The 25,391-nt window shown below is 39.2% G+C and overlaps 1 protein-coding gene across 2 annotated transcripts; it reads right to left on the reverse strand.

The window, feature by feature from the left end:
* Nucleotides 1-1,241: 1,241 nt before the first annotated feature.
* Nucleotides 1,242-24,671, reverse strand: synpo2a (synaptopodin 2a). 2 transcript variants are annotated; one of them, XM_028038373.1, is made up of 5 exons: nucleotides 24,460-24,671; nucleotides 16,322-16,473; nucleotides 13,931-14,667; nucleotides 9,531-12,523; nucleotides 1,242-5,371 (listed from the first exon to the last, which is right to left on the reverse strand). In XM_028038373.1, exons 1-5 carry the CDS (start codon nucleotides 24,565-24,567, stop codon nucleotides 4,796-4,798), a joined length of 4,566 nt encoding a protein of 1,521 aa, XP_027894174.1. In that variant the 5' UTR covers nucleotides 24,568-24,671; the 3' UTR covers nucleotides 1,242-4,795. The 2 variants fall into 2 exon arrangements, with proteins under 2 accessions (XP_027894174.1, XP_027894173.1); XM_028038372.1 differs by lacking the exon at nucleotides 1,242-5,371 and having other exon boundaries at nucleotides 7,647-12,523; nucleotides 24,460-24,667.
* Between the last annotated feature and the right edge of the window lie 720 nt (nucleotides 24,672-25,391).

The following is a 25,391-nucleotide window of genomic DNA, read 5'->3' on the forward strand; positions in this document are numbered from 1 at the left end:
TTGGAAATGAAAACACAAAGTTTTTCAGGCTCTTTCTATGTGGGGTTCTGTTATCAGGAGAGAATATTAGCCTTAATCTCAGTTTCATGGAAAATTTGTGGGCAGAACTGAAAAGCGTGTGAGCAAGGTGACCGACAAACCAAACTCTATTGCACCAGTTCTGTCAGGAAGAATGGGACAAAATTCTTACCTACTATTGTAAGAAGCTTGAAAAACATCCAAAACTTTTAACCAAAGTCAGTCAGTTTAAAGGTAATTCAACAAGATATTGAAATATAAACTTTTGACTTTGAAAATAAAATACTAAAATTTTTGTACTGCAAATAATGCACACGTTTCACAATAGCAATTGTAGAAAAGCACAACAATCTCTGGAAATTTTTATCTTATTTTCTGACATTTAGCAAATATAAATTGCTTTGATAATCCTTGCAGACCTAAAACTTCAAAGGTTTTGTCTGATTTTACAACAGACAGCGAGAATCGGTTGTGTCCCCCTAGGGAGTCTATGTAAGTATCTGGTTTTAGCTGTGTCTGTTGTGCAGTAGTGTTTTGCAACATGGGGCATAACTGACATACTGGACATGCACTTTAAAACACTTTGCTCAAAAGAATTAAAACAGAATTAGTTGTAATCTTCCAAAACAGTTCTTGAAAAGTGCAATAAGTGGTGAAAATCTGTTGGGAATGTGGTCTTGAATGTTTGTTTTGAATGCAGTTATGGGGGGGGGAGTCACTCATTTGTCTTAAATTATCATCTCTATGTTTTTGTTAACCTATGTAAGTCTTACCTATATGTAATTGATTTATTACTTTAAGAGACATAAGGGAGGGTGACAGAGTTTTCACCTCAGAGCAACAGGATTATTGTAAGTACTGCCATCTTAAACATTTTCTAATTTGTTGGTGCTGCTATGTATGGCGCTTACTCACATTCCATTTCTACAAAAGGCAAATCATTTCCCAGATCTAAATTGTTATGGGACATTTCTGTTTATAGCCTCCCCTTATTCTGTTATCTCTCGTTCTCTAATGCTCCAGCTACAGTAGGTTGACCCTGTTTTTACATAACCAGCGGTCACCATGGAAATGAGTCCTGCTCCCCACCCCCCAGCCGCGCTGTACGTGGAGCAACTCGTATTAAAAGAAATCCTTCTGGGGAGGTACAGCAAGCAACAAATGGCCCAAAGCAGATTTCTTTTCAGCTTGGAGTGAAATGCAAAGAACACAAACACAAATAATTACAGGTTGAAAAGCAGTGCTACTTAGCTGTGTTTATTTTGTTAAAAAACACTTCAGAAAGAATGTTTCCGTATCAAACAGCACTATGAATTATGGCTATTATTTGGAAGCAACCTGTGCCATCACAACCTCCCCACCCACAATAATGGGAAACGGTAAAGATGTGCACGAAACCCCTTAAAATAAAAAGTTTTAATAAAAACTTTCCCATAGTTGCCAACTGAATTGCTAATTAAAAATTAGCACCCCACCCCATTCAACATGTATGTGTAAAAAGTAAGGTACACATTACTGTGACAGGACTGATTTTGTCAAAAAAGATTAAATATGTATATATATTTTACATTTTGTGTTTCCGCCGCTAAATAAAAGTACCCAAACTTAACTTTAATTTTGTTACCGCAATAGAGGAAGAGATATTTTAGAGGTTTTTACACATCTTTATAAGAAGGTAGCATAAATCACCAATCAAATAAACTATAGCTAAACAAAACATCAAGTGGAAACAACAAGTGACCTGTGAGATAAATCCTACTCATGTTACTGGCATTGTCCAGAGAGAATCACGTCAAAACAGCATTTACCCTATGCAGAAAACACACGAACCACACTTTAATTTTTGGAGATTATTACAAATTTTTAACAAAGCACACCCCGCACACAGTTTTCATAAAACCTTTTCACAGTGAACCTGTTATCTAAGCAAAGTTTTTGAGCCAACGCTTAATGCCAGCTTAAAGTCCATTGCCTCTTGAAATAGTGTAGTTGATTTATTCCATTTGCTACAAACTCCAAAGGAGCCTTTACTCATTTTTTCCAATTAACTAATGAAAACAGTGGACAGTCATTAAGTCCTCTTAAGCCCATTTTGGCCACATGTTAAAGCATAGCACTCCAAAAAATGAAGAAAAAGGCCTCTTCTCGTTTGGAGGTCACTTGACATATCTGCCTTCAGCGAATCGAATTGTGGTGCTAACCTTTTCTCAAGTTGCAAGGTCTCATTTCAAACACATACCTGATCGCAAAATGACATGATGATGTCTACCAGTGGAGAAATCTAGCCAACTCTTCACTTTCTCCTCAAGCTTTGTGTTTCAAACACTAATCAAAATGACCAATTGGAAATTTATAAACACTTCAAGAATGACCACACATATAAAAGGTTGACAGCAAAATGGGGGTGAGTTGCAGATGCATAAAATACAACACAATTTTTAAAGAAAAAAAAAGACAAATGGGCTATAGATTATTTTCCTTACTTTTTAGCCTCATGTCTTTTCTCAAAAACATCAAACAGAAAGAATCGCTGAAATGGATTCCTTCATTTACTGATTGAAATCTTAGTTGGGGCCTTTGCGTAAAGTTTGTATCAAACAATACTATGAATTACGGCTATTAATAGCCGTAATTCATAATTCGTAATTTATTAAGTGCAAGTAAGCCTGGACATACAGGCTTACTTGCACTTTTGTTCAGGTTTGATCTCACATTGCAGACTGAAGCATATTAGGGTAATTAACAACATCAATTACAAATCATTGAATATTTACCTTGTTTCAAAAAAAGAAAAAAGAAAATCTAATCCTGCAGCTTCACCTTTCTACACATAAGTTAGTGTAATACATCTAATCTAATAATCTAATCTCCATGCAGCATGGCAGCTTGGATATAAAAAAAATCTAACATGTAAAAGAACTTATATGAAGGCTGCAAAAATTAATCAGTAATAACATTACTTACATGTTACGCTATGCAGAAACTCTGTCTGCATTGATGAAGGTACATTCTCTCATGCTCCAACGGTAAGGCAGCCAACCTATTATCTGAGTAATTCTGCTAATACCTATTAAACCACAATTGTACATTTATAGACTGTGTTTAAAGGATTGGACCTTCATCCCAAGATGGTCAAGAAAACATTTTGTATGAAAAAAAGCACACACACACACTGTGGAATACATGAACACAATATAATTAATGTGAAAGCATGGACTGACAAACTGTGGTGTACCCCTCCTCTCACCTACTGAATGCTTGGAGACCCAGCCGCAACCCTGAAGAGGAGTAAGCAGATCCTTAAGGGTGAAGGAAAAGTCTGAAATTAAAAGACCTTATATAGCATGGTAGTGCCTTTCCAAATGTATTGTGTGTTGTGCTCCATGTGGTCGGTTTTGTTTTTGAGTGTCACAAATAATTCCAATAATGTACAGACATTACTATATTTTGGTTGTGCATTTCTCTAAAGTGACAAACAAAAAATATGCCTCATTTTACATTCTTTAGTGTGGAAATAACTAATCATTTCTGGACCCAAGAGAATGTTGAATTTGTCCTGTCCAAACTCAAGTGGAACAAGTTAAGACTAACAATAAATATCGAAAATTAGCTGTTGCGGTTATTTAATTATGCTGACAACGCACAGTTATTGACATCTTTTCTAATCTCTCATGCTTATATCAATTTGTCCAAATCATCTTCTATAACAAAGCTGAACGTAGCTGATGGATGTCCATCCTCACTCATACATCTCTTCTAACCAACATACTCATTCCTTCAACAAGGTACACATTTCTTAGATATTACTGCCCCTCCTGGTAAAGATGGAAAAGCTTGAAAAATGAGTTAATCTTTAATTGCCTCACAAATATATTTGTTTTGTTTTTTTACACAATCATCTGCACAATAGTTCACTGCAGACCTAATAATTTATAAAAGAACTGTAACTGAAGCATCTTCTTAATGTATAATTAACTTTTTTTAAAAGTTGATCAGTATCTAGGAACTTTTCATTTGTAATTTACAGAATCTTGTATATTAGTATTTAAAAACTGCCTTTACTGTATTTACTCCAGTTGTCTCATATATTAAAATGACAGAAAAGCAAACCTGAAAAGAATTTGGAAAGCAAACACTTTCTTTTGCTGCAGTGTATATGTAAAACACAGCAGTACTCACTTTCTCTTTGCTACTCTTCAACATTGGAAAAACAAGAGAACATGCCATTCAAGTATGATAGATGTGTACTTAATAATAAAAAATGATCAAGAAAAAAGCTTCTTATTTAAAGTTGCCCTCATCTACAGGAAGAGTAATGATTGACAAGTTTAAAAGAACTGAAACTGTGAAAAACGAGGCTGGAAAAGCACCCAGATACATCTGGCTACCAAGCACAGTGTGGACGATGCTGTGGGAGTTAAAAAACATCCAAAGATCACAGTAAGAGAACAAAACCATGTTTTTTATGGGTTTTGTGCACATCTTAACCAGGAGGTGCCAATAGTTGTAGAAGTCTCTGACTCAGTCTAGTTAGAATCCAACTGAATGTTACAGATATCCTTTATTTACATTCATATAAGCTAGTTGTGTTAATCACCCTTTTCTTCATTTAACTGTAACATGCATTGTCACTGATTTGATGAAACAATAAGTGAAACATTAAATTATCGTTTTGAAAGCAAAACTGTCACACAATCTCTCATCTACTGGCTTGTTTTGTTCAGAGGTGAAAAGGATATGGGATGAGACACTCGTTACCAAACGTCTCGGCTGTATTCTACCGCCTCCAGCTCCAGGTATTGCTGGGGTATGCAGACATGTACGTTGGCGTCTCAGATGAAGACACAGAGTGTCTCTGATTAGCCTCGACCACGTACTTCTGAGGCTGCCACTGCCTTGGCAGCGACCTGTAACCTTGCAGGCCAACTGGGCTGGAGGCAGGGCTCCTCGATGGAGACACGAACGATGGAATCGGAGCTCGGCCCTGATTGCTGCTTTGGCTCCAAGTCCGGCTGCCTGGTTTCAGTTGGGTTGTGTAACAGATTCTTCCTTTCCACTCTACAGGTGGCTCAGGTAGGATTTTACGCCGGGCAGCAAAGTGGACATTTGAGGCAAGAGCATGCTGCAGATCTTGAAAAGCAAAGGCTTCGTCTACCAGACCCAGGGGATGGCGGGAGGCGGCTTCCCAGGGGGTGAGGGGTTTGAAGCCTTTGTCCAAACGGGATGTCTGCCTCACCGGGAGGTTGGTGGAGGCTCGGGTTGGAGGCTTGGGAGAGGAAGAAGCAGACGCCGAAATCTGGCCTGTGAATGGCACCCTGGCTGGTGGAGAAAGGGTGTAGCCCCTGCCAGTTGCCTGCAGAGAGGAATTCATAGAGGCTTATTTTAGTAAAGGCATATTTTTATGGGGCTTGGCTGCATATTGACTCAGAAAACATTAGCAACTAAGCAAATCCGTATTAAAATGTTTCTCATAAGGGTTGTATTTCATGATTAGAAATAATAAACTAAATGCACTTGTAGGCTACAACATTTTTATCAGAACATAATAGGCTAACCTTATGTCTCAAGCAGCTAAAGATCAGGCCCTCTTTAGACTGTATTCAGTGAACCTGTTTTGCTAGACTTCATAATTGTGGCACTCCACTGATTAATGCTACTGTCTGCCCTTTAATTAATATGTATCAAAGGGATAACAGTGAAGGGTGGTCTGAGATGAATAGGCACTCCTACGCTCCTCATAGGCTCCTTGATTACAGTACAGTCTGTGAAAAAGTGAACCAAACAAACGGTGGGTGCTGCCATCTTCTGGTGAGTCTTATGTACTGTCAGAAACATAGGCTATATTTGGGAAAGAAGAAAGTTCAAGAATAACAGGGGAAAAGCAAAATATGTGAAAGTACAAAAAAACAAAAGAGAAAAACACCTCTGTTTGAAACTAAAGATTTCATCAAGCAGAAGAAGTTGATGAAGAGTTAAAAAGGCGATGAAAGTCAAACCTAAGAAATAGCAAAAATATTGCAACAGACCCTGAGAAATGCATTATCCTTCAGTCAAAATCCAGTCCTCAAGGGGAGGTGTTCTGCATCCTTTTGACTTGTCTCTGCATCAACACACTTGATTCACATAATTATGTCATCAACTGAACTTTGAAGGTTTGAATTCATGAGTTGATTCAGTTATTCGATTCAGATGTGTTGGACTTAAAACACATTCAAAAGTTGCAGGACACAAGCCCTTTAGGAATGGATTTTGACATCCGTGATCTACTGTATGAGAAGTTTCAGCCTGCAGCTCTTTGAACGTCACCTCACTGGTTATAAGATATTACACGTCTCTTATTTTGAAGAGCAGTAAATGTCTCTGCAGTGATGACAGTTCAACAGCAAGAGAATAAGATGTCAGAGGTGTGTTTCTTACTCAAAATGATGCAAGGAAAGCCTAAAAGCCAAGGTACACCTAAAATTATGTTTACTCAGTTATTTGCTATGTAATGAAAACACAGGCTTTGTGGATCTATGAATCATTTTATGCCTAATGATTCATAGATCAGGGTTCTGAGGTTTGGAAAACAATGGCAAGTAAGTGAAAACAATAGAAAATGAAGCCAAAGTCAGAAGAAAAACTCTCAAAAATTGTCAGAAAGCCTGGAGAACTCTCAATCCAGACAGAGGAGCCTGTCTAAATATGCATATCTTTTGAACCTTATGTGGTTGTGAAATTGTGAAGTGAAAGGAAAATGACACGATTTTAAAATTTGTTGGCAAAAAGAGAAAAATTGTTGTTGACTCCAAACTTTTCAGATTTTGTTTGTAAAGAAAGTACAAAAAGACTGCACCACATTCCATCTATTTCACAATTGCACGTGGCTTTATGACACTCTGTCACATCACATGCCAATATAGTACATTAAAGTTATGGGTTGTAATGAAACAAAATGTGCAAAAGTTCAAGGGGCTTTAATTCTTTTGAAATTCTTTCACATGCTTGTGAAAAGATGATGTACTGTTATTCTACATTAGCAATTGAGTATATTAATAAACTACCCAGTGACTCTATATCTGGGTTTGCATCTCCCTGTCTGGGTAACATTAACATAGTGGATTTTGGGAATGTGGCAGAAATGTGTAAGAGATTAAAACGTGATGTACAAGAGAGTTTTCAAACAAAAAAAAGCCCATCAATTCCAAACTTAAATTTCTAAAATATTTTCTTTTCTTTGTTCTTTCTTGTATGGACACTGTAAGACCAAAGTGAAGAGACATGTGATGTAAAAGTCCTAAATAAGAAATAGCTCACCTTTTGAAAAATGCATGACACACTTGACCTCCTCTCCTAATGAGACCATACTGAAATCAACTATTAATCCCCTCATAAAAACATCATCAGGTTGTCATTCTACAGGAATGTGCTTCTCAAGCACAAACCTACCTAACTTTTACAAAACCAGCTTATTGGGATGGTCAGAAGTTTCTGACAAAGTCTTTTTAGGAGATCACCAGAGTAAAACCAAGACATAGCACTATTCATTGCTTTTTATAGCATGGATGGAAAACATGATCAGAAGAAAAAGTTGGGAATAGAAAGTAAAACATAAAGAATACCCAAAGGAGAAGAAAAGGGAAACCAAACACGAAAAAGTTTAATGGCACTGCAGTGAATCATACATAAAGTGCACAATGAAGAGAGAAAAACAAAAACAAGAGAAGAAGCCCTGCACCAAATATACATCTAACTCAGTTTTACTCATAAACCTACACCTTCATTAATTCTATTTTGAAAATTAATTCTGATGCAACCATATTATATTGTTGAAAGATGGGGGAAAGATGCATTAACACAGACATGTGAAAGTTTGAATGATAGTAGCTTTCAGTTGCATGGGCTGAAATCTAAGCCTACAATAGTATGTGGACCTCAGAACTGGACTTCTCTTAAGGCACTTTAAATATAGCATCTAACATGACGCAACAGCTGGTAAGGAGTTTAAAATAACACCAATCTGCCTAAGAAGGAGACATGAAAAAAAAAACAACATAAAATTAAAATACACAACCAGAAACACAACCTCCCTACCCCCGAATTAATAATCTTTTAAAGTTATTTTAAGCAATCTTTTTTTAATTATCACAAAGAGTTTCTGTGTCTCATGAGCTTAAGTTGACCTACATAAGTAAAGTTGCTTGCCAATGTCATTACTTGACTTTATTGATTATGTATTACTGCATACAAACCATACCCTTCTCCCACTGCACCATTCCTTCAACTGCTTAATTTTACCATTTTTTTTAGATTTGATTTTCTTTTAAGACACTTTTATGAGTTTACTATATAAAACTCAGCAATATCATATTTGCTAAATTAAACCTTTTTCTCAGTCCATACACCATTCACTTCTGACCCCTTCTTCTTGCTTTCTTCCTATTCTGACCAAAATACTCCCCTACATTCCTAACATCATCAAGTTAGATTTGCACAAAACTGCATTTGTTTAGCATAAAAAACATCAACCTTTGTTGACCCTCTTGTGGGTAACCTAAAGGTCTTAATGTGCTACTGAACTAATTTAAGTAAGTGCTGAACAATTGTGATCTGACACACTTTGTTCTACAACAATAGAAAGCCAACAGGTCAGAGACATTGACTGCTTGAATAAGTTTATACAATGTGCTTTTCAAGTCTTCCACTGGCCAGTGTATTGTAAGTGCACTGTTTTGACACAACTAGGCAATGAACCTGCCATTTGCCTATGAGAATCACTCTTTTTCAACCAATGTTGGCTTCCACACCTGAGCTGAGCTCTTGTTAGCAGTAAATTTAGGCTTGGGGGCAGCTCCAGTACCACCACCAGTTACAGATTCAGGCCTAGCAGCCACAGGAAAACTTGGGGCTATGTAGCTATTAGTAGGCAGTGCTTTGTATGGTACTGAGGGAGTTGCCAGATAGGGAGGGCTGCTGGCTGGCTGGTAAGCAGCCTGTTGGTAGGGATGGTTTAAAGGCTGAGGGGCTTGGGGATGATAAGTTGGTGGAACAGCCTGCAGATACTGCTGGTTATATTCTTGTTGGTATGGACTACCCGGAGATGGCTGATAAGGATAAATATTACCTTGGGCTTGCTGGTAGTGGGGATCATGCATTGCAGGCTGCATGGGTATCCCATAGCCTTGCGGGGGATATGGAGGAGTAAATGGTCCAACTTGTTGCGCAGGAGCCATTTGATCATATCTAATTGTTTGGCTGTCAAGAAGTGAGTTAGGAGGTGAGCTGGGCTTTGGTACAGGGGGCTTAGCAGCCTCTGCTCCTGTACCAAAGATAAAGAGCGAAGAATCTAGTTTATATGGTTGATGCTTCATGACATCAATAACATTCAGTGGTTTAGGGGCAGGTATTGGTTTCTCCTGGTCTTTTTTCTTTGCTTTGATTGAAGGACTACTTGCAGGGGGCTGTTTTGTTGCTGCTGGGGGATAAAAAGGAGATTGAATAGGATTGTAAGCCCTGGGAGGCGGAGCACGTACATTAGGTGTATACTTCCATTCATTTGGTAAGGATGCAGCTGGCGATGTTGAACGACTTGCTTTGTTGGCTTCCACAGTCTCAGAGTCCACAACAAACTTCTCCATGCGAGACTGCCTCTTAGCAAACATGTCAGCTCCTTTTCCTTTGACCACTGGCATCTCAAAAGCTGGACCCTGGGACAATTTAGGATTCAAGACAGTGGCCATTGGGTTGACAGGCGATGCAGCTTTTTGACCAACAGCATAAGAGAACATTCGCCGTGGTGGAGGGGGAGGAGTCTGGTTTTGCGGTGGGTGCCATGGTTTAGGAGAAGGTTGTCTGTTTACTGTAGACAATGGAACATTCAAAGATGATTGCTGTAGCTGTGGTCGCCAGTCATTAACTGGTGTTGGGGGCTGGGCTTGAGCTGATGGCCATGTATTGAGTTGTGGTTGTTGAGATGTATTTGAAAGGGACTGTTGCCAGTTGGACTGGGGTGTGGGCGGTGAAGGAACTGATTGAGCCCAGGGTGGCTGATGTTGGGCCTGACTTTGGTCCTGAGCCCATGAATTTATAGGTTGCTCACCACCATGTTCTGGGGGTTGTGGAGCCCATGATGTCTGAGATGGAGTATGTGCAGGAACTGGTGCCCATGGATTCAGATTAACTTGAACCTGTGCTTGAGGTTGTACCTGAGCTGCATTCATCCATGGTGGCTGAGTTTGGGCTTGTGTTTGCGATTGTGCCCATGGATTGGCAGGAGGTTGAGGTTGAGGTTGAGGTTGAGGTGGAGTTGAGACCCAGGGTGGTTGAGGCTGACCTGGAACTTGGGCATTTGCCCATGCTTGTGGGACTGCCTGATGATGTTGTTGTTGTCCCCAAGATGGTTGTGGCTGTGCTTCTGGTTGAACTTGTTGAACCCAAGGGGGTTGTGGTTGTATTTCTGGCTGAACTTGTTGAACCCATGGTGGCTGTACTTGAGATTTTTGCTGAGGTTGTTGAGCCCATGGCAGCTGCTGTTGAGAGTCTGTATGGGGAGGCTGCATCCATTGATTCTGGGGTTGTGTCTGTACTGTTTCTTGGGCTTGACTCCAGGATGCCTGTGTTTGCTGCAAGTGTTGCTTCTCCTTCATGAGAGTCCATGGTGGCTGAACCTGTGGATGGGACTGAAGCTGCTCTTGAGGCTGGGCCCAGGATGGTTGAGCGTTTGTCTGAGGTTGTGCTTGCTCTTCATGCGGAGTCCAAGATGGTTGCCTCTGAGGGGTCCAAGTATTTGAGCTTAGTTGAATCTGCGTTTGGCTTTGAGTAGACTGACGTGTTACCCATGGTGGCTGTGGTGGGGACTGACTTGGAGGTGGGTTCTGAGGTTGCACTTGGGCTGATTGCCATGAACAAGCAGCTGACTGTTGATGTGCTTGTACCTGTACTGAACCCCAGGTGGCCATTTGAGAGGACTCACAATGCTGAGCAGAAATGACTTGGCCATGTGTCTCTTGAGATGTCACTTGTGCAGGCTGCTGTTGAGACTCTGGTTCAGGGAGAGTCCATGAATGCTGCTCGGCTGGGGTGGGATTGGAAGTGGTTTTCTCAGGGGTAGGAAGGGTAGAGGGGTCAGGGACAGGTGCAGGAGTTGGCTCTAGTTCTTGAGCAGGGGCAGTTTCTGTGGTGGGGGCTGCAGCAGGTGTGGACAGACTATTTTCAGCACACTGAGGCATGTCCTGGTTGGCTGCTTCTATCTGAGCAGACCAAGGAGGAGAGTTGGGGTTGATCAAAGGCTTTGGTGCAACTGGTGGAGGAATCTTAGGTTTAAGTCTTTGGGACTGGAGGAAATTGCAAGCTTCCGCTCCAAGGCTAAGATAGTCTTCTTCAGGACCAGACTCAAAACCTTTTTTGTCACTTCTATTGAGAAGGTTCAGCAATGCAGGGTTAGGTGATACTTTTGGAGCCTCTTTAAAAGTAAACATAGGCTTGCCGGTAGTCTTTCTCCTAGAGTCCGACAGCAGGCCTGTCCTAATTGCAGGAGTAGAAATGCGCTCATCACGGGAAGCTATCTGCTCTCCTTGGCCAAAAGAATCTTGATTGGTCCCACTTGCTCCATGAGAATAAGGTGTTGCCACCATGTTTTCTGTTGTGAAAGGTTTGGCAGTACGATTGTTGTAAGAACTCTGAATTTCATTAGTTTGATGCTGGACTGTACCATTGATATTTGTAGAATACTGCTGCATTTGCTGGTGCTCTTGATATTGTTGCTGTTGCTTATACAGTAGCTGTTGCTTGTATTGTTGTTGCTCATACTGCTGCTGCTGATATTGTTGATACTGTTGCTGCTGTTGGTAGTTTTGCTGTTGCTCATAATACTGTTGCTCCTGATATTGCTGGTACTGCTGTTGGTACTGCTGTTGGTTTTGTTGGTGCATATTCACATCCAAATAACCATGACCCTCTGTTGCGGACTGGATGTAGGACTGCTCCGTTACTTTCTTCTCCAACTCTTGCACTGCTTCCACAGGTAGTCCTTGACGCCGGAGTTCCTCATGTTCAGCAGTGATCTCATCCATCCTCTGACGCCTTTGAGCAAACATCGCTGCACCCTTGCCTTTGGTTTCAGGCAAACATTCCATCTCAGCTTGGTTGTTCAAGTTGTTGTTAATTTCAACAAGACTCTTTCCTAACTTGAAAGTTAGCACGCTTTTACTACCTGGAGCATTCAAAAGAAAAGGCCCGTTTGATTCACAATCGATAGCAGCTTCAAAGCTAAATTCACCAGCTGGGATTTCTTGCTTATCGTCTCCGTTCACTTCGTCTTCTTCGTCACTGTAGTCTGGTTCGTCCTCTCCTGTGCCGTAGCTTACAAGCGTGTATTTCTTGGCCCTCTGACGATGTTTCTTGAACATCAACACCCCCTTATTATTGGGGTTTGAAGGAGCGGCCGACAGAAGGAGAGCGATACGTTTACATTTGGATTTGGCCTCCTTCACCTGTTTCTCTGACAGACTCTCGTTACGTCTGAGCCCTGTGTAGAAAATAAAAAAACATATTCAGCAAAAAGTACAATTACATTGCCAAATTAAATATATTTGGCAATATTAATATTAATGCCAATATTAATATTGAGTAGATTGCATCTCAGTATAAAGCTATTAATCACTTACAAAAAATCTAAAAACAAAAAAAAGAAATGTAGCAAAAATATCAGAGATTACATAAAAAGTCTCATGTAGAAAAACCTAAATCAAGGCAGGGACATAAAATATTGCTTCTTAGTGCAATCATCTGGAACCTCCAAAGTACATGAAAAGCTAAGAAAAATAATTATTACAAACTGGGACACAGGAGAGAGTAATTAAAGTGACAGTATGACAAAGTGCAACATGAGCTTGGAAGCACAAGCAGTGCTCCAGAGAAGACTTCAAATTATGGGACAAGGCTTATATTTTAGACATTTAAAGTGTTTTCTTAGAATATGGTTGCAATTATTTAAACATGCAATGAACCATAAAATAAGCTAACTTTTTCATTTGCATGATCATGGCTTATATTCTTATTTCAAACAAAATTTCCTGCTTGTGATAAGAAAATATTAATATATGAAAGAAGCAGTAAAATTTCCTGACCCGTATATAATGTTTTTATTGGTTCACCCACTAAGCATTCAACGCCATACATAAAATTAACCTTTCAGACAAACAAGCCAAAAATATGAACCACAAAAATAACTTGCACGCAATAAATTTAAGTCTGATCATCCTTAGAAGTAGCTATTTGTAACTTTAAAGTAGCTCCTTTTTTGTTTAGACTTCTGACACCTGCTCAAACAACTCACACCATATAACCAACGCAACGACTGACAATGAAAAGTTATTCCTACAAAATAAATCAAACAGTCTTACTTCTTAATGCTCACGCAGGAGAAACCAGAGGGTGGAGAAGACGAGAGTGAACGACACCCACACTTTTTCAGCCCTGTTAAAGCACCCAGTTTGAAAGGATCAGGTAACAGATGAAGGGGACATATGCTGGTGTCTGTCAAAGAGCCACTTCTGCAGGCATCATCAGTGTGCTCTTGTGATATTTCTGTCTTTTAGACAGCTCAGAAGAGCTCCTCACTATATGTATTTCCCCCCCATAAAGTTTATAGTGTTTGAAAAACTTACTGGAGTTACGTGTAATCATTCTTTTTCATTTATAAAAGTTTAACAGTTTATGTTATGCTTCTTAAAGATATCCTTTCTGTTTTTGTCATATCTGCTTTCACTGAAAGGAATGAGCTTCCTCCTCCATGAGCAGTAAGACACATCCTATTTTAAGGCTTACACACACAGGGCATCAGTCTATGGAATGCACACATGTTAACAAACACAGTTTAGTGATGTAATACTACATGGTATGAAAAGAAAAAAGTTTCTTCAAAGTTACTTACTTGCGTGTTTTGCCCGATGCTTGTTGGGTTTTTCTTGATCCCCTTCTGATTCGGAGTCTTCTTGCTCTTCTGCTAGAGTTGCCTCGTCCGATGGAATTTCGAATGAGACAGTGAAAGACGCAGGAACAGGCTGACTGGGTCCCCCTCCTTCCTCCTCTTCACTTTGTGACCCAATGTTTTCGGTGACATCGGGGCCACCCACGCTAAGAGTGCTCCTCCCCGTTCCTGATGCATCTGGCGGCTGCAAAATGTCCTCCACAGTGGGAGCGCGGACCACCACGCCATGCTGCCCGAGCGGCTCTCTAACGGGGCATTGCACATGGTGGGATGAGGTGGTGTGAACGGGTTCGATTGCTGAGAAGTCCTCCTCAATCCCTCGAGCACTCCCGAGAGAGGTGCAGCCCCCATACGCCAAGGTTTGGTCAGACAGGGACACCTGAAGCTCCACAAACTCTCCTGGGGTACAGCATCGTTGCACTTCCTTGTTGTGCTTAAAAACCAGCTCATGGCCTCCCAAATCATCTGACAATTTACCTCTGGGGAGAGCTTCTGTGTCGCTGTCCAACTCCCGATGGAGCACCTTACCTTGGGGATCAGATATGTAGACCTCCCTTGGGATTTCAGACTTTGGGGAAATGATGTGGAGGGTGGTGCTTTTTAAATTCTCATCTGAAGAGACCTTTTCACCAAGGGACATCCCTTCTGAGTCGCTGTCTTCAGAGGGGAGGAAATTGCATCTTTGAAAGGAAAAAGGGAGAACATTAATGAAAATAATATAAAGAATATTTTTGCTATTTTAATAATTTAAACTATTTTCTTACTTGTAAAAGACAGAAAAACATCTAAAAAGTAGCACTTAGGCAGAATGCATGAACTTAGGCAGAAGCAATAAGTTGCAAGTTATAAATGGTTAAAGCAATAAAATAGACCAAATCCTCAGTCTGAACCTTAACCAAAATGTCAGAGCCATAAAGTGAAACGTAATTACATTTACACCTCACTGGCACTAATTTCCACTTTAAATGAGCTCCGTGAAGAGCATTACAAAATGTCATTATCATACTGGGGTCAGTGAATTCCAGTCAATGCGATTTTAAAGAGACCAGATCTTATCTATAAATAAAATAGAGGGCAATATTTTTATGTATTTTATATTACTAGACGTAAAAAGTCCACAGGTCCCTTATAAGGGGTGTTACACTGTGCATACACAACATAAATAGAAAGAAAAAAATAGTAATATGAATACAAATCCATTGGTGTCTTACACAGATTAGCCATAATAATTTGAGTACCGTACATGTCTAAGTTTAAGTGTACTGTCAAGTTAGTGTGTCCAGTGCCAATACAAACTATTTGACCAGTCAGTGCAAAGACCATTGTGAAACATAAGGTCCAACTTTAACTCTGCCAGAGAACTTTCAAAAGTATTTTCTTCAATGTTGAGTTCTAATTCTTTGTGGTTGGAGGGCCTCCTAATAAGGACGACTGTCCCTTCTTGAACAATAGTTTTGATCACTAATCATAGAGGTGTATTATGTGCAGATTCACAATATGTTCTTAAGCTTAGGCAGTTTGAAAGCCAATTAAAGCTCTTTAGTCTTTAATGAGTTTCTTCAGACTCACTGAAGCTTGTATTTTGAAAAGTTTGTAATAAAATGCTACAGTTTACACAAACACATATTATTATTTTGTTATCCAAACCACTAATTATGTGTTGTCGGGAAAGATGAATCATGCCTCTCTTTGTGGCAAACCAACGAACAAGTCGGGGCATTTTAGCTGTCTGGACGAAAGAACTTGCCTGACTGCATCGTGCCTAGTGTAAAGTCTGGTGCACAGTGGATTATGGTGTGGACCTGTTTTCAGTAAAATAGAATTTTAATGCCTTAGCATACCATAACATTTTGAATAATCCTAAAAACTGACTGTTCTGAAACTGACAGAGAACAGTTTGGAAATGACTCTTTCAACACAATGAATGAGCCAGTGTAGTGTAGAAAAAAATTTACTACAGCCTAGAGGCCTGATTTCAAAATGAAAAATCACCTTAGGGATAAATTTAACCACAAACTTCAAGCCTTCTTGTCCATGTTCAGTGACTAACCTGACAAATGGGCAAAAATCCAACAAATACAGTCCTAAGTCTTGCAGAAAGCCCTCTCAAAAGAGTTTAAGTTGTTTTAAGTGCAAAAGGGTAGGCCAACATCATATCAAACCCAATGGATTAAGAATAAGATGCCACACAAGATCATGTACAAGTATGGAGGAAGACAGATGAGTGAATACGTTTGACAATATATTCTATGCTTTCATTTATGCAGCAAAAATTGTAGTATTATTTTTGCCAGTCACTGTTCATTTGATCAAATTATGGTAAGGCTGAACAACCTTTTCAGAAGTAACTGCAGGATGCTGGTAGATGTTTCGATGAGTGCTAAAGCTTGTAAAAGCGTGAGATCAGCGCAGGGTTCTCCGTTGATCGACACCACCTCATCATCCTCCTGGACTCCAGCCAGGTAGGCGCGACTGCCATCTTCCACCTGCAGAGGGAAAAAGCAGGGAGAACAAAATCACCATCAGATGACATGTATCTCCAATCAAATGACATTTGATCTGATAACAGTAATTCAACATGCATGAACATAACTTGCAGTTACAGTTGGTGCAAACAGAGGAAGAGAACATGACCTACAAGTGAGAACTGCTAGCTATCACTCATCCCAATCAATCAACAATTGTTTCACTGTCAGACTGCCTCTGACCAATGTGAGTTTAAAACCTTATTAAGAAGTATATAAAAATGTAAGACTTTTACAGAGTTCTCTGTTCTTTCAATTTGTTTCAAACATAAAATAAAAATGTTCAAAATAAATTTTTGCTTAATGGAATTTGAAAACTTCAAATACTGGATGAGGGGAAATAAAATGAATGAGGATATGGAGGTAGGACATAAGGAATGACAGGAAGGAGCAAAGATGGAAGGGCAACAAAGGTGCTAGGAAGGGCAATGCAATCTTTCCCAAATCTTAATTTGTCTTTTCATACTTATCCAGACCTGGGCAAAATTGAAATAGAATATAATACTTTATATATTTCTGCAAACCAAGTTGCAGAAATATAGAAGGTAGGTGAGGATGTACAACACATTGATGAGGGAGAAATAAGGAAGAGCTAAAAGAGACACAGATGTAGGATTACATATTAGAACCTTTTACTATAGTTAAAGTTATATATGAGAAAGAAGAAAATATTAGTATTTTTCTTTTGACATGGCAATAATAATACATTTTATTTGTATAGCACTTTTCTAAGTACTCAAAGAAACTTAATTATGTCAGTGAACATATATGAAAATCATGTTCAAGGGCTAACATGGATGATTTCCACCAATTTTATTAAAATTAGATGACAACACAAAAATTACATCTACTCATCATAATTATTATTTGAGCAGTTTTTTTAAACAAGAACTGTAATCTGTACTATGCTGTCCCTACTGTCTGTGCAGGCCAACACAGTGGAAATCCATTTAAAGGGTATTTCTTTAACCAGTTAAGCTATTGACTGATGGCCTCATTTTCTAGTAATTGGTTCTTGCTACCTAATGGTTCATTAATAAGAAATTGTAATAGGCTGCAATAAGCTATTAAATCAGCTGAAAAGGCCACTCATACATATGGAGACAAATTATCATATTAGTACCACACAATTAGATGATACAAATCTAGATATGCAGGACCTACTTCAAATAGCATAACTTCCTAAATTTTGTATGATGTGCAAGGACTGCAGTTGTTTGCAGGTTTATTGGGGTTTGGAAACACTTGAATATATCAATTCTTGTTCTTTCAGGTAAAATGATTATATATATTCATCTAAATAAGATCATACTCAAATGTCCTCAAGAGTTCAATACACTAAGCAAGAGCGAAAAAAAAGAGTTATGACATGAGAATAAAAAAGAGTTAACTGGTGACACTAAGCACGAGTACGTATATAGATAGATGAATGGCTTCCTTTGTTTAAGTGGACACAAATCCAGCAAAGTAGCATTTAACGGTACAGTAGCCTTCAACTATTTTTTTACTTTGAATACACTTTAAATAATTACCATTACTGTATAGTGCAAGGATATGCGGGGAAAGATATGGATGTATTTCTTAAACAACGGCTCATTCTTTTGATGCAGTAAAATCAGCATTGATTTTACTGCATCAATAGTTGCAGTAACATTTACTTGTCACTAGATGGCGTGCGAATAGCATAGAATAAGTGAAACTGCTTTTTCCTCCTTTTGGGATTGTTGCCTCCATTTTTTATTCACTTAAATTTAGCATGCAGAATTTTACATTTTCTAAAAACAACGAACTCAAACACAAAGGAATTTGTGTTGCATAAGGAAATTTCAAAAAATCTTGAGCCTGGTTACTATAATAAAGTGTTTTACATGTTATGTTATACAGCTGGTAAGTTTAATATGAGCCCCTTGACTTTATCTCCAGTTTTTACAACTGGATAAACAGACCCTAAAAAGGCAGTCGGCGCAGCGATCCATCAGGACTCTCACCTCAATACAGGGAGGATGGGTCCTGCTGGAACCTAACCGTAACCTATCCAAACTCCAAAAAAGGAGGGAGAATGTTTGTCGCTGCTCTCTTTGGAAGCCAAATATACACAGTCCGACCCATTTCTCCCTCTCCCTGTCCTGGTTGAAATTTACTGCTCATAAAAGCTAGGCCTGAGTCATTTGTTTGGAAATCTAACGGGTAAATACAGCTGGTGATGACAGGGGAGCAGTGTCCACTGTTGTGGAAGTAAAGACTTGCCAGAAACAATCACATTTACGGCTGTCTTTGTGAACGGTTCTGATTAAACATGCCAAGGAAACATGTTTTCTCCAAGTTTCAACTAGGCAGATTAAAACTGCAATTCAAAATCGCCTTGCAAAGCCCTACAGCTTTCACACTCTTTGGGACTTTTTTTTTTTTTTTTTTTAACCCCTAAAACTTTAATCTATTTCACTTGGTCTATTTTATGTGATAGACCAAGTAGGGAGTCGTTAAAAAAAGTTTTTATATATTTTTTTTTCCTGAAACAGCTAAAATGTGTGATGTTATTCATCCTCCTTTGCTCTGATAAATGTAGTACTAATATCGGATATCAATATCGGGCCAAATTTTCCATGCATTCGTAACTACTCATTAACTTACAAAAATAGTTCATTTTTAAGTCAACCTGGACAAAAATTATCCAAAAATTTGAAATGACATTCAACTAAAAATAAGCAGCAGGCTGACAAAGTCAATTATGTTTGGCGCCTTCGTCATACACAGAAACTCTTATGTCAGCTTTGTACAAAACACTGTGCACAGTCTCCACCACGCATTTGTTGCGACCAGAATGGTATAACATGTATTTTCCGCTTCATCTATATGGGCTACACGTGTTAAGCATTAGCCACAGAGCTAGAGCGCAGCTCATTGCGTTTGTTCCGTATGCGTCCGTCTATCCACGTCACACGCCGTGCTCTTCGCAGCTGTTCGCTCCGAACCAGCTACTATGCAGCAACACCGGAAGAAAGGCTATGGTTATTCCACGCATCACGCCAGTCAATTTAAAGATGTCCACTAGACCCACAAATAACTAGTGATGTTACGTGATGTGCCGAGACTTCGAGGCGTGTGTCGAGTAATGGAGGGGGCGTTTCCGTAAAGCGCGTATCGAGGCTTGCTTCATTTAGGGGAGGAGCCGAAAACGATGACGTCCGAAGCCTCGCTGCCTGGCTGTACCACGTGACTGCTTCGGAAAGTGGCTCAGATGTTGGCGCGGGGTTTGACAGCTTTAGAAACCCCACAGGCTCCATTCAAAATGTGGGTTGTTGTAGGCGAGTTGCGGTCAGTTGAAAGAGTGGATAGAGTTTTGATAGTTTGGATAGCAGAGTTTGGATAGTGGTTATTTAGTTTGAGACAGTTAGTTTGGTGTTTGGAGAGTTTAGGACAGACAGACAGACAGACAGACAGATAGATAGATAGATAGATAGATAGATAGATAGATAGATAGATAGGAGATTTAGGAGCGCGAGGACAGGATAGGAGTAGGATGGAGCCAGCGAGAAAGAGGAGGATTTCCCCTATGTGGGAACATTTTGATTTGATAAGCCCTAACAAGGTAAGGTGAACTGAACATTTGCAGATGCATTAGGTTTGCTTATGAGGAACTGTATTTTTCACTGTTTCTTATTTTCTGTAAAGGTGAGGTGTTTATTGTGCTCCAAGGAGTTGGGGTACAATAATAACACCTCATCCATGTAGTGTCAAAAAAGAGAAATCGTTTGAAACCAAAAACTGTGAAGAAATTGTTGTTTCTTAATAAAAATGCATAAAATCATCCAAGTTACACAAGCATTAGCCTATTCACTACCTCCTCCCTAGTTCCACAAGCACTTTCACTGTCCTCTGCCTGATTAAGCCCAGGCCATTTTTCTAGAGTCACAGAAAAACATTATTACACAACATGCCATATCACATGACACTACTATTTTGGGAATAATTACACACAGAGGATACATTCCAACAATATTTTATTATACACACATGTGTATACATAATTTATGTAGACAAATGATTTCGTCCTACACCTTTTGTGAAGTTATTCTCAAGAGCCATAATAGACAAAAATTCAATGCATCACACGTATTAAGATACAGCTGGCTGTGATTATACACCTGGCCAGTAGGTGGTTTCGTGTGCACATGAAGCCTCAAGAAATGAACCCTTTCTCGAACCAGTTGGCTCAAGTGGTTCAATGCCTCATGAGGCTTCATCTCACCATCACTACAAATAACCCACGAAACCCACTAGATCCACGAAAACCTGGACATGTCAATGGGAAAGAGGACATTTATTCAGTCGCACTTGCGTTCGTCAACAACTCACTAGCAGAAGTGGGAGGAACATAAATAATTATCCGGCGGGAACACCTGGCGCTAAACAACAAATTTCGGAAGCTGATAATTTGCCTCGTGGAATTTTAATAATCGAGATACGCGAATCATTGGATGGATCGTTGCAGCCCTGATCCCATCCATTTATTGTCGTTTAATTATCCAAAAGGTAAAGGAAGGAACCCCACATATCTCTCTCGGCAGCAACATCGTTCTGGTCATTCAGGGAATCCCAAGGCATTCCGTGGCCAGACGGGGTATATAATCCCTCCTGCGAGTTCTGAATTCTCTTCCCAGTAGGATGTGCCTCCAAAGGGCCCAGATGCCTGAACCACCTCCTAAACTCAATCATTTTGGTTTTGCATCAACATTGTAAAAGGTACGGTAATTTAACTACATAAAGCATCTACTTAAGCCTAAATAAAGTGTTTTTGGGCAAAGTTGACACATCACAGTGTATCAAGGAGCAAAGACATAGATATGCAACCGTACACACTCACCCTAGTCATTTAAAGTTACTAAAACAAACATAGTATGCTTTTTTACCTGTGGGAGGAAAGCATGATGTCTGCAGAAACCAGCATGATGTATGGTAAACTGGACCAAGGCCAAACTATGCCTGTCAGAGTACTAAGAGCAAACGTTATTGTTTTCTAGCATCATTCAGATTCAGCTGCTATGGAGACCTAATCTTAATTTACTTACATGTGAAAACAAAACAAACAAAAAAGTTTTCACATAATCCTCATGACTTTCTGTGAGAAGAGAAGTACAGAGCCTCTACTTGTGCAGTTCAAGTTGTTAAGGGGGGCAGGAAAACGCCCCTGAATGACTGAAGCTGTGGCATTTTGCTGACTTTTTAATAGCTTAATAAGATTCCTAAGGTGCACTATTATGGCTTGAATAACCAAAACAAGAGGCCTCTTGGTCCACATTTAATTCAATAATCCAGGCAAAGAGTAGTATTTATCCATGTTAGGAATCTGATTTTGCTGTAGAGATATGCAATTGTAAATAATACACACATTTGGCAGATTTAAGGTCTCACAGTTTGCTTTATACCTGATCTGATCCATGTTGATGTTCCATTCTAGGATGAAATACCTTTCTAATTAGGCAGCAACATTGTTAAGCTAGTAGTTTTTTTTAAAGATCTCGTTTCAAATACTTTGCTGTTTCTGTAGCTTTAAAAAAAATGACCTCATCAGCTTCCTACTTGGAGCCAGGACTCACAATAATAAGAAAAATACAACCTCCCTTATAAGGAAAGGAGAATTAAGAAGTCATGCCCTTACACTCCTCTCCACAGCTCTGAGCATTCACTGAGTCTGAGCAAACAAAACAAAACACTGCTCCCACTGAATTCAGCAGAATTTGACCAAACACAGCAAAATCTATTCTTTATATTTCTCCTGGGTTACTGATCTGGCTTTTTGTCCTTTCCACAAAAAATAAAAGCTTAATAGAGTCCTGGCTTCCAGATGATTTAGACTGATCTCCGGATGACAAGCAAACCGATGAAGTCAAACTCAGTGTTTAGCACCATGATTGGACCATAATATTTAAATGGGGAAGTAAAACTTAAATAAGCTTTTCGGAATACGAAGTTTTGTCCCCATATGGGGCCCTGTGTTTGGCACAGCATTTTGCGAGACTGAGTGCAGAATTTGTTTACTTATGGGTGGAAATTAAATGATTTGTAAAGGTGTTAGATAATTTTTCCTGAGTTTATATTTTCATATTCTTTTGGTTACCTCTGGGGTAGACATATCCAAAATATGATGAAAAATACAGTCTTTTCTTTTGAACATTGTTTAGAGATCTGGGTGCCTGTAAAATGGACTGTTTCCGAAGGAGAAATATGAACACGTGACCTTAAATGGCAGAAAACTCTTAATGAAAGTCAGAAACAAACATCATGATTTGATTATTGCATGTTCATCTGTCACTAAAAATAATCCCTGGCAAATTTTTTTTCAGTCTCTGAGGCTTTTCTTTCAACTACAGCTTTGATGTTGCAAGTTTAACAAAAACATTTCCATCTTCAGTATTTTGACAACGAGTTGATGAGTGATCACTGCAGCTTGCATTACCATACCATATATAGAGCCACAGCATCTCCTCAAGGGTAAAGGCACCTGGTTTTGCCACTGTGACTGCACTGTAGTATCAGAAAGCAGTCTTCAAGAAGTTATTTGGATGCTGTGTATTTCGTTTTCAAAAGATACTGAAACACTAAAGCAATTAATTTGGAGAGGACTAGATTTCTTTTTGTTATTCTCTTGCTATGTGCTGCTATTTGTTGTTTTACTTGAAGACTGGAGTTCAAAATATTTAATATTTTTCTTTTATTTCCCTCATAAATGCAGGAAATACCAATCTGACCATCTGAAAGTATTCTTACTCATGAAAAATATGGACAGTAGAGGAGCAGAAACAAAAACGTTACTTGTAGTTACCTGTTTAAAGGTGTAGCAAGATTATAAACAGTTACCATTTCAAAATTGCTAAAATTTGACTTCATATTTTTAGCTCAAAGATGTTTAAGCTAGCTGTGAAAACACAGACAGTGAAGCTGTCGAAGCTAATACCACAGTTCAGATACTGGTACAAAGGTGTATAAGGCACTTTAAAAGTTCCAGCCTTAAAACTCCTAAAACTTTCTGTCATACTGTTTCTACTATTTAAAGTCCCTTTAAGGTCTGACAGAAAGTACCAGAATGTGTGGAGGATTTTCTGGCTTTTTAAAACATAGATCAGTAGTCATGCACCTTTCCCACTTGTTGCTGTACTCTGCTGCACAGCTGGCTGAAAGAGTGGCGTTTAGACAAAAGACCTATTTGGCTGTTTGGAAATGCTTCTGGTCACAAAAAAACACAAATGGCCAAGTTGTTGAAACTGAAGGAGTCCCACCCCAGTTAAAGCAAAGTTGTTTTCGAAGTTGGCAAGCAAGGGGTTGATTAATAACGGTTTAAAAATAAAAGCAATTATATGATGCTAAGCATTTATTTTAGACCTTTGTGTTTTACATCATGAAACTGTGAGCGTTATCATACCATGAAAATCTTAGATCATGCCTATATTGTTTTATTTTTTAAAAGTCTGCTGCACATTTTAAAAAGTCTTAATGCTTAACATACAGCAAACCACAATGCTATGTTTATTCCCTCCTTCTTATTAACTGCACCTTCACCCTTTTGGAAAGGTTTTCAGCTCTACCTTCATCACTTTTAGTTCATCTGCATCTGTGCATGACGCACACACGTTTCTCTTGCCCAGTTTAGTCCATATCCTGAATAATGCCTTGTTTTCTTACAAGAGCCTCTGCAAACCCATGAAAGATCACACTGCCCTGAGCTTCGCACTCTCTCTTTGGCCTTGCCCATATAAGGATGCTGAGGAATCTCTCACCAAAACACGACCAAAGCACACAAAAATGCACCCAATAGAAAAAGTTTCACCACACAGATTTTCAATAAGTAGTTACGAATTTTTTTTTTTTCATTGCTATTTCTTAACAGGTATGTTACTACTTGGTAATACACCAAGCTTATTCTATTTTTAAAAAAGAATAGATAAATACCTGGGAAGCGAGTATAGGTCTGTAAATATCCCCCTCTCCCTGTCTTAGGCTGAACCCCCACGGTGCGCCACCACGCAGGGTCACGCAGATGTAGTCCCCGGTGCCCATGCTGTACGCAGCCACCCTCTGCCAAGCTACGACGGCGCGCTCATAGCGATGTCAACCGTGCAAGCAGCGCTCCACAGTAACCACATCCACCGCACCGCCGAATAATCCCCCCATCATCTGAGTTCTGACTGAGTCCGGCCCGCTTTTTGGAAACGTCACCACGCAGAGACCCGCCCGCCTGCAACTGGTGGGTTCACGCGAAGCTTCTGGAGGGGCAACATGCACAAATCCACATCATGCTGCAGACCATCCAAGCCCATCTTTAACATTTAAATTGAGCGTTACGCGTCAACTATATGTAGTCAAATATTTTAAAACAACATTTTAAAACATTTAAAATGTATAGATTCTTTTTTTTTTTTTAGCATTATTTGTCAGCTACAGCACGTTGGCCGCATAAAAAGTCTCCAAAAAGTTTAGAAAACTTTTTGTCAGGAGTTTGTTGTAAAGAATAAATAAATAAATAAATCATAAAAGAGGCCATGCAACTCTGGTTGACCAACCCTTAGGTGGCGCCAAGCTCTGTTTTAAACTGCCTTATAAATAAACTACGTAACTTAATTGGCTTGTTTTTGTGTTAATCGTTTTGTTTTATCCGGTGTTTTTAATTCTTATTATTCTACCTGTTTTGTTGCTTATTTTACATGTGAAGGTCTCTGGTCACTTTGTTATGTGTAATAATGTTACATAAGTACAGATTGATTTATTAATTGATACTAACCTGCATCTGCACTAAAGGTGAATGGTGCACAAAATTAGCAAAAGTAGCAGAATTTCAACTCTACCTGTAAACGACCAGAGGATTTTTTAAAAATGTTAAAATT

This window comes from Xiphophorus couchianus, chromosome 14, assembly GCF_001444195.1.
Source record: "Xiphophorus couchianus chromosome 14, X_couchianus-1.0, whole genome shotgun sequence".
NCBI classification, from domain to species: Eukaryota; Metazoa; Chordata; class Actinopteri; order Cyprinodontiformes; family Poeciliidae; genus Xiphophorus; species Xiphophorus couchianus.

Bases quoted from the DNA above. Each gene is read 5' to 3' on its own strand.
- synpo2a (XM_028038372.1), bottom strand. From the start codon at position 24,567: ATGGGCACCGGGGACTACATCTGCGTGACCCTGCGTGGTGGCGCACCG. The intron at 14,668-16,321 runs GTTGTTCAGCCT...TTCCTTTCAAAG, and splicing joins CTGCAGTTACTTCTGAAAAG to ATGCAATTTCCTCCCCTCTG. The intron at 12,524-13,930 runs GTAAGTAACTTT...TTTTCTACACAG, and splicing joins GCATCGGGCAAAACACGCAA to GGCTCAGACGTAACGAGAGT.